The sequence below is a fragment of the Mirounga leonina genome, unplaced genomic scaffold (genome assembly GCF_011800145.1).
Source record: "Mirounga leonina isolate KUSES-001 unplaced genomic scaffold, KU_Mleo_1.0 Mir_114, whole genome shotgun sequence".
In the NCBI taxonomy this organism is placed as follows: domain Eukaryota; kingdom Metazoa; phylum Chordata; class Mammalia; order Carnivora; family Phocidae; genus Mirounga; species Mirounga leonina.
The window spans coordinates 25,744,067-25,754,227 of record NW_023270265.1 but is presented as its reverse complement, the minus strand read 5'-3'; the positions used below and the strand labels follow the sequence as shown (position 1 = coordinate 25,754,227).

The following is a 10,161-nucleotide window of genomic DNA, read 5'->3' as shown; positions in this document are numbered from 1 at the left end:
CAACCAAAGTGTCCACTGATGGATGAGTGGATAAAGAAGATGTATACAACTCCCCTCCACACACACACAAAGGAATACTACCTCAGCCATAAAAAAGAATGAAATCTTGCCATTTGTGACATGGATGGACCCTGTGGGTATTATGGCTAAGTGAAATAAGTCAGAGAAAGACAAATACCATATGGTTTCACTTACATGTAGAATCTAAAACACAAAAGAAGAAACAACAAAACTCATAGATGCAGAGAACAGACTGGTGGTTGCCAGAGCGGGGGAGCAGGGAGGGTGGGCAAGACAAAGAAGGGGGTCATAAAATAAATAAGTCATATCATGGGATGTAATGTTCAGCATAGTGACTAGAATCAATAACACCAAGTTGAATGTTAGTTAACTTTATATGGTGATGTGGGAAACTAGAACCTTTAGTCCCTCTGGAACTAGCCTCAGAGCATCTGGTCTATAGATTTATAGTTTTATGTTCATTATAGTTATAGATTTATAGTTCATTGTGGTGATCATTTTGTAGCGTAGACAAATATCAAGTCACTGTGTTGTACACCTGAAGCTAATACGATGTTTTGTGTCAACTATACAACAACAAATATAGATGTGATACTAAATGTTAATACCTGAAAAGATTAGCTTAGTAAGTGCATGACAGACTCAATCAACCACATTTTAATAATCACTGCCCAAGGCCTTTGAAGTTAAAAAAAAAAAAGCTGTCAGGCTGAGGGAAGGCAGAATGCTTTGGGTAACATGAAAGATTAAGACAAGGTTGTTAGAAAGTGACTAAATTCCCTACACCAAGGAAAATCAATCCAAGGAGCTAATGTACAGAGATGAAGATGGTATGATTTTGCCTAGAGTTAACTGCAACTTAAATCAACATAATGCCATATATGTGGGTACGATACATATTTTCATTACGTCCTAGTGACAAGAATTCAGAGAAAAGTGATGGGTTGTGCCATTGTAAGACTAATAAAGCATCACATCCTATCAGCCACTGACTCTGATTTTGACATTTGTGGCCTGTCTCGCTAATGATAAAAGTACTAAAACCATTCACATTCATTTTGCTATTATCAAGAAGACTGGTTGGTAAGATTCAAAGGAACTGCTGGGATGTGAATTTAAATGAAATCGTAATTATCTTCACAGGGAAACCACTGAAAATGCAGAAATACAAACGCAGATCTTTAAAAAATCTTAAAAAATCTTTAAAGAGGGTTAAAGACAAGATTGATTCCATTCGCAAGACGATTATGAGAAAGCAATATAAGTAATTGGCCTTCAAAGAATAAATGGCTCCTGTCTCTATCTAGCTAATGAGATTTCATTTAAAACTGTTAATTGGGAGCAATGAAAGAAGCACAGAAACCAATACCGACAGCAAATACTCAGTTTTTCTGAGGAGTATGATAGAAATTTGTCCTTCTTAGATTTATACCATGGAACTCTGAAAAGTCATACAGTAACAAAGACAAGCCTAGATCCTATAATATTAAAATAATAAACAGGATATAATACACTAAACAAAAACTCAAGAACTAATTAAAATAAATTAAGAATAAGAAATACATTTACATTGAAAAAATGATAAGCACAGGATATCCTGAGTTTCTCAATTATAAAAAGAACACAAAAAAGTAATATCCATCTGAAAGGCTGTCATAATGATTAAATAATATACATAAAATCCTTAAGAGTGTATGGTACACAGTAAATGCTTAACAAATGGCAGCTATCATTATTATAACCAGGAAGAAGAATAACTTCATTAATAAGAGCTTTCAAACTGGATTCATCACCACCTCCTCCCTGCCTCAGCTTCATTTCGAGCACACGAATGTGATCACTAATAGCCAATTAGGTAGTTTTTGACCAGATCACTGACCAGATCTCACAAGAAAACCAAAAATAGTATTTGGAAACCAAGGTGAGGGAAAAAGAAAGAGTACCTGAGGAGGCACTGGCTAGCAAAAAACATATTCTGACATTATTTATAAGCAGCACTCATATGACGAAGGTTCACTCACAGTGATACAAAGGTAAGAAGTCAAAGAAAACCAAGGCAATTTAGAAGTCTTAAAGATTAAAGGAAATTGCTGTGACATAAAACCCTAATGAAAAGTAAAAATATTTCCAGAGGGAGCTATAAGACCCTTTGCTAGATCCATTTTTATCTAATTTGAAAACAATTTAAGACTCATATCTTTTCACCTACCAACTAAGAGTGAGTATACTTATTTTCATCTGTTCATTTCTAGGAGGATCTTGATTTTTCTCTGTTTTATGAAGCATTTAATTCCTTTCTGATCCCACTATGGAATTTATGTTTTAATAATTCTACTTTTTTCCCCATTAAAGTCAGCCCTAAAAATAAAGTGACAAAAAGGAAAACAAAGCTACTTCAAGTCTGGGAGCATATTCTTGGGAGGGACATTCAACGCTACATGTAGGAAAGGATAAAGCATGAGGAAGATCCCACGGGGGAAGGTGCAAGTTAAAGGCTACATGTAGGGGAGGAACAGAGCTCCTGAAGGGCAGTGGATGAAATGTAATCATAGGGCTTTTCTCTCTCCTCATTAACGGAAATGCACTCTACGACTGAGCAATCTCTTAACAAAGGTTCTGAAAGTTGCCAGGTGGCTTATTAACAGATTTACCTATGTATTCCTAAGCTTAGAATTTGCTTCTTTTCAGACATTCCAAGAGCCAAATTGAGAAAATTTCTATTTCTCGGGAAAACATTAATAAATAAGAGCCTGGGTTTTATTGCCTTTGCCCACTCTCCTGATACTGTTCTTTCCTTCTTTAAAAACACCCCAAATATATCCCTTCCCAAACTATGCATTAAACTATGTATTGATCTTAGTGAAATAAAGGAACTCTTTTTATATTTTCCTGTAAAGGGGTTCATAAAAATAGGCCTAGAGACAGTGACTTAAAACCAGACAAATCCAGATCTCCAATCCCATCAGCTTCTCCATCCTACAAACACACTTAAGGCTCAAAAAGAAAAATTAATGCCCAAACAGCTGGTGAAGCACATAGACACAGAAACATTTTCTATCCTGGTCATACCAGGTATTACATAAGATACTGTCAAAGTCTTCGACTGACCATTCACTTAGAAGGGATTCTAACCTTTTAAGATCACATGCTAATTAATTAACATCAGCAACATTATGTCAGGGATCTTGGACCACACTCATAATGACTTATTTGTCAAGTAAGCAAAGAAACTATGTTATTTTGTTTGTCTGGAAGTTCATATCTGTTCCACTGAAATGCAAATATCTTGGATCCCTACTAAAGGGTGTGGATGTCCACATATATGATATCTCTGTTACAGAGAAAGAAGGGGCTGCTGCACTTGCTGGAATGTCTTCGGCTTTGTTATCAGATGCTCCAGTTTGGTTATAACCAGGCTTCCAGTTTGCCCAATGCCAAACTTCATGCTTTAGCAAGGGGAGAAAAATCTAGATGCCAGGAACACACCAGACCTTTCGGATAAAGGGGTAGGAGCATGCTTCAACTGGACTACGGTTGGTCCTCTTTGTTAGCACCAAACTCTCATTATTTAGTTCTTCACAGACTAAATTACAGCTTCTCTCAGAGAAGAGGACCTAGATATTGAAAAGGAATTAAAGTAGATATTAAGGTAGAAATTCCAAGGCCAAAGATCCCAAGGTCAGGCAAAGCAGCATCTGAGGCCAGTACAAGAAAGTGGTGGAACTCAGTGGGCAGCAACTCTGGGGTATTCAAGCTTCCCAAGTCCTTGTCCGGCCTCACGGCCCTACCTGTACCCCAATCATGGGCACCACCTCCTCAATCCACAGCAAGTCCAGTGGAGCCGAGGTTCGAGTTTGTCGGTGGTGAATTCGGCGTAGCCGCAGAAGGTACAGGATGATGGCCAGCAGCACCACCAGGATACAGGCGAAGAAGAGATAGTGGTTGTAGACAAAGGAGAGGCGGAACCAGCTACCATGGGCCTGCCGAACACCTTCTTGCCGCAGATCCCTAGGAAGAGTTGGAAGGTGGAAAGTCATGTTAATTTCAAAGAGAAACAGTTATGTTGATTTAAAAGGCCAGCAGTGTTATCTCATTTATTCTATTCATGCAAATATGCTAGGATACCAGCTCCACAGGGCAAGCAAAGCTAAAGAATGTCTCCAGCCCGAGGGCCGCTATGTGATTTCTCCTGTACTTTCTTTGCCAGGGCCTACACAGCGAGGCTCACAGGCCTACATCCTCCAGGATCTGGGGACAAAATTAGAAGGCAAAAAAATGAACAGTAAGATAAGACTGATCGTCTATAACCTTAGTCTTAACACTGACCCCATACCATTCTGTAAATACATACATCCAGTCTGTAAATACGGTACTAACAAGAATAGGGTGGCCCCTAAATCCAATCAAGACATCAGAGTGTATCTAAATCTTTGAAAAAGAAATTGACTGTACTTCCTGAGGATTTAGGCTATATCTAGAGAAAGCTATCACCTAGTCAGTAGTACTGTAGTCTGGAAAAAAGTAAGGAGACCTGTAAGCCAAAGTGCAGCAGCCTGCGTGCATAGAATGAAGCCGCTCTTTGGTCCAGACACCAGATCCATTTTTGTTTGTTTGACCTGCAGTGTTTTCTTAAAATGTGAATCTCCAAACTGAATGCCTGCCTATGACATATGGACTTCTGGCTTGTCCTGACAAATGAGAACTGGCAGATGGTGGTACAGCATTTCTGCACGGCAGTTCTCAGCCCTTCATCCGGAGTGCATACTCTCTATCTCCCCACTTCTCTCACCTCTCTCCCTTGCCTGCCTTCTGAGGTTAGAGAAACAGGCAACAAAGATTAAAAATTCATTTTAGTTTATCTGAAACAATCCAGGGGAGAGAGAACCTAAAACTGTCCCAAATATCTTATGGCACATAGAGCAAGACATCAGGCTATCACAGCTTGATGACAATACCCCCCTAAGGGCATCTCATGTGCTGTGTTCTGATTCTGGCCCACCAAAAAGCCTTCTAAATCAATGACATGTTCTCTAGAGTGACTCTAGCCATTAGGAAAGACCGCTCTGTACACACAGCTACCCCAGTTCTCTAGTCCGACGTTTTCTACAGTAACCGAAGAATGGCATTTTAGTTTTATTTTAGTTTACCACTCAGTATCTTAGAACTGGTTAAGTAACAGCTCAATCCTTTTTTTTTTTTTTTTAAGATTTTAATTATTTATTTGTCAGAGAGACAGAACACAAGCAGGGGGAGAGGCAGGCAGAGGGAGAAGCAGGCTCCCCGCCAAGCAAGGAGCCCGATGTGGGACTCAATCCCAGGACCCTGGGATCATGACCTGAGCCGAAGGCAGCCGCTCAACCGACTGAGCCACCCAGGCGTCCCGAACTGGTTAAGTAACAGCTCAATCCTAAAGACTGATTTATTATGGATAAACAAATAAAACTGAATTCCTGAGATTGCAAAGCTAAAGAAGAGACACCGGATTATATTCTCAACCTTCTTTCTGTTTCAACATGCTTGGGTAGTAATAATAGTTCATGGGGTAGTAATAAAGGGAGTTAGTTCGGATGCTTTTTTGAGGGAGAAAGGTCACTTACGAAACCTATTCTGAGACACCAACCAACGCCCTCTGATCTCAAGATGCCAGTTCAGTCCACTTTACCTGAGTGGTAAGAATCGTGTTTTATACAGAATGGCTCCCAGTGTCCACTGAACCTCTCGGTCATATACCAGCTGGGCTGTCTGCAGGTGCGGGTAGTCATAGGGAAAGTGGAATCCTTCATGAAGAACCTGGTACATCCAAGCTGATTTAAAACACTGATATCTGTGTGACAAAATAATATTTTTTTGAAGAAGAAGGAGGAAAAAAAGAATTCTAATGTTTTCTATATACTCCCACGGGATGTCAAAAAAGACCGGTCTCTCTCTACTTCACCTTCCTCGCCTCTAGGTGGAGCCAAACCTGAGCCTACTTTATCTTGTTTACCACAAAAGTGAGGACTGCCTTTTCGCAGTAATGATATTGTGACTGTGTTTTCTTTTTCTTTTTTTTTAGAGAGTGAGAGAGGGCAGAGGAGAGGCAGATGCAGAAGAAGAGAGAGAATCTCAAGCCGGCTCCATGCCCAGTGCAGAGCCCGATATGGGGCTCAATCTCACAACCCTGAAATCACAACCTGAGCCAAGATCAAGAGTCGGACACTTAACCAAGTGAGCCACTCAGGTGCCCCCTTTTTCTTTTTCTGAGTCCTAATCTTCAAGGAGCCTGCTGAAGTATCTACAAGTCTACTTACATGATGTCTGGGATTTGCTTCAAAATAACCCAGCTGTGGTAAAGAGGGCAGAAGGGTGGGAAAATGGATGCAACAAGATTGGGCAGAAGCTGATAGCCACTGGTAGAGAAACAGGGTGACAGGCATCCGGGAGTTCATGATACTCTTCTATTTTTGTTTATGTTTAAGATATTTTACAAATGTTTACAAAAATGGGAGGACCGACAAACCAAACTGGCAAAATATTGGCATTTCTTGAGGCTGGGTGAGGTTTATGTTACTTTTCTTTCTACCTTTCTGCATGTTCCATATTTTAATTTAAAAAACCCACCACTTTTGATTTCAAGCCACTCAGAGAGAACCTTGCGGTGACCCTGGTTTTCGCTGACTTTGCTAAACTAGGCTCACTATTTTAGCCCCTATTGCTCAGAAAACCAAAATCAAAAATAATCAAATTCTCCTTCAGCATAAAATCCCATCTGTGCTCTTACTTGCTCTCTCTCCCTCATTATAATATGCCATCTACATTTTCAGGCCAAATCTAAGGGAGAAAAGGAAGCTACTTACTTGAGTCGATGCTCATCTGCATGTGATGAAAAGAGGCCATTCTTGAATCTCTGAGTTAGTACTGACCAGGCCATGCCACAGTAATCCTGGAACAAGTGCACAGAAATGCTGCAATGTGAAATTAAAGCCAAACCCTGTAACCTCCCTACAGTCACAGCTGCTCCATGTCTAAAGTTACTCATGGGCTACTAGCTGACAAAGGAAAACAGAAACGCCCCCTTCATTCACTGGACACCATGCAACACAGGTGCCAGATGCAGATGCAGGCTGCTGCGGGTCTCCTTTTTATTCCCATCACCTCAAGTCCAATACAAAGCCAGCCCAACATGGCTCCTGAGCCTCTTCAGCTTCAGACAGGGATCAGGTTAGGACCAGGAAGAGCAACATCAAAGCCAAAGGGAGCCTCATTCTGCTCTACGTCAGCCTAACACGAGCAGGTAAAGTAGCTGGTACAGAACGGTCAAAATTATAGCACTGGCCTGTCTCCATGTTGTAGTTCTCCCCAAAGGAATCATTCCTTTTGGTTTGATCAGTTAACTTGTATTTCTTGAATGTCTACTTTGTGGCAGGTGCTATTCTAGGTGCCAGGGAGATTTAGCAGTGAACAAAACAGACAAAACTTTCTGTCCTCATGAAGCTCACATTCTAGTGGTAAGAGACAGACAGTAACCAAATACATATATATGCATGCATACATACAACATGCACATACCTATGTACATATACACATACATATAGAGTGTGTTAGATGACATAAATGCTCACAGGAAAATTAAAACAGGAAAGGGAAACAGGTAATATTGGGAAGGGCTGCAGTTATGGATATGGTTGCTAGGGAAGGTATAACTGGGAAAGTAACAGTTGAGTCAAAGTAAAAAAAAAGAGAGAACAAAATTATCTCTTTTACCTGGGAAAGAGAACATATTAAGCCACTAGCAACTTGGGCAAGCAATAACTTGAGCCCTTTGGTGTTCAAGGGAATAGAATCTGAAGAAGTTTTAAAATGAGAGAAAGATGCGGGCCATGGACATTTAGAGAGCCCTGGATGCTGGAAAGGAAAAGGAATATGAGTGTATTCCTGGAGGCTGGAGAAGAACAAATACAAACCAGGTTTTCCTCAATATTTCTCTTTTTTTTTTAAAGATTTTATTTACTTATTTGAGAGACAGAGAGCACATTTGGGGGGGCAGAGGGAGAGAGACAAGCAGACTCCCCACTGAGCAGGGAGTCCAATATGCGCCTTGATCCCAGGACCCTGGGATCATGACCTGAGCTGAAGGCAGATGCTTAACCAACTGAGCCACTCAGGTGCCCCCTCAATATTTCTTTTTTTTATTTTCCCCCTCAATATTTCTTTTTTTTTTTTCCCCCCTCAATATTTCTTAGGGACTGCCTTTAGGGAACAGAATATTACACATACTACAGATATATATATATTTTTAAGATTTATTTATTTATTTCGAGAGAGAGCACAAGTGGGAGGGGCAAAGGGAGAGGGAGAGAGAATCTCATGACTCCGTGCTGAGCACAGAGCTTGACTCGGGGCTTGCTCATGACCCTGAGATCAGGACCTGAGCTGAAACTAAGAGTCAGATGCTTAACTGACTGCCACCCAGGCACCCCACAGATATTATTAAATTGCAAGTCTTCTATCCAGAGAACCCTAGAGAACTGTAACAAAGCAGAAAGAATAAAAAATATAAGGACAAATTCTTCCCATAAGTTTCTGTGCTAAAAAAGAGATCAGAAAGATAGGCAAAACTTCAAAAACGAATCTAAATTAAAGAAGGAGATTGGGTGCCTGGGTGGCTCAGCCGTTGAATATCACACTCTTGGTTTCGGCTCAGGTTGTGATCTCGGGGTCGTGGGATCAAGCCCCGCACTCGGCTCTGTGCTCAGTGTGGAGTCTGCTTGAGATTCTCTCCCTCTTCCTCCCTCACTGCCCCTCCCCCAACTGTGTGTGCACACACGCTCTCTCTCTCTCAAATAAACAAAATCTTAAAAAAAAAAATTAAAGGAACTATAGTCTCCCTCTGCCCCTCCCCCTGCTTACCTGCTCACTCTAAAATAAATAAATCTTTTTTTAAAAAAAGCTATAGAAAGCTAGCTAAACTTTTACCTGTTCAGGTAACTAATGATTTAAGCTTATAAGCTGCTAACATCCTAGATATGCTCTAAATGAATTTTTATTTCTTCTGCATTTTAGTTTTAAATAATACTTACACCGACATTGCTTTTCCCAACATCTTTCTAATATTCCAAGTGACCCTATATACCATTCTGGTCTCCTAATGACTCAAACCAAAAAAATGAAAGTGCACTTGCCCACCTGTGTGACATCATCTCCAAAAGCACATTACAATTGAGAATACCCAGTAAGGAGAAAAATCTCTGGGGATGATACTTTTGGCCACAAACATTAAACAAGATTATTGGAAAACTAGAGGAACAACCGTTAGCCACCACAATTATGGACTGGGGTGATAATCTGGGTGATCACGACATGCATGGAAACCTAAGCTTAATGAACTAGAAGACAGTCCAGCACAGTGGGTTCCTTAACTTCTGAGTCCACTTTCTCATCTATAAAATGAGGGCTCATACGGCCCCTGCGAAGAATCCAGTGAGATCAGGCATGCAAAGCTCTTTGAACAGCATCTGATACAAAGTTAGGCATCCAATAAATGGCTGCAGCTGGCGTGAGTCATCTTTATTATAAATAATTTACCTGGGCAGCCTTGGCAAACGTTGGCCCGTGATAATGGCCACCAATGCGTAACACATCCTCTGTACAGTAAAAAAACTCAGAGAAACCGTAGAACTCGCTGTTGTTGAAGTCAATTGGTGACTGGTAGATGCCATTCAGCGAGGCCTGGCTGGTGTTGGAGCGAGCCAGCAGGGGGCTCAGCATCGCCCCACAAGACGCCCAGTCTCCTCTTCCTCGGATGTGCAGCACCTGGCTATTCCTCTCCACCACATCTGTGAGGCCCACAGGCAGGCAGGGATCCAGAAGTGGATTGTCTGGACTCAGACCAGTCTTCTGGCCCAGCAACCTGTCACAGTGACAAAAACACACAAAACACTTTACTGATGTACTCACCCTCTTCTAAGAAATGCCTAGTTTAAGAAACTTGGTCTAAGAATGTGCTTCACAGATTATCTTGTTGTTTTACATGGCATCCCTAGAAACAAGAATGGAGTTTTAGCATCAGTCGTAACATCAAAATTTACCTTAAGCAAATTCAATTTAGTGGAAGGAAGGAAGGAAGGAAGGAAGGAAGGAAGGAAGGAAGGAAGGAAGGAA

The 10,161-nt window shown here is 40.9% G+C and overlaps 1 protein-coding gene across 2 annotated transcripts in view; it reads right to left on the bottom strand.

Moving 5' to 3' along the window:
* Window positions 1-931: 931 nt before the first annotated feature.
* Window positions 932-10,161, bottom strand: part of ENTPD7 (ectonucleoside triphosphate diphosphohydrolase 7) — a 38,526-nt gene continuing 29,296 nt past the window's right edge. For both annotated transcript variants that reach the window (XM_035026934.1, XM_035026928.1), the window contains 4 exons: window positions 9,586-9,910; window positions 6,858-6,943; window positions 5,684-5,845; window positions 932-4,029 (listed from right to left, as the gene is read on the bottom strand). In XM_035026934.1, the coding sequence (XP_034882825.1) occupies window positions 3,798-4,029; window positions 5,684-5,845; window positions 6,858-6,943; window positions 9,586-9,910 (805 nt within the window). In that variant the 3' untranslated portion in view covers window positions 932-3,797. The remainder of the gene's footprint in view (window positions 4,030-5,683; window positions 5,846-6,857; window positions 6,944-9,585; window positions 9,911-10,161) is intronic.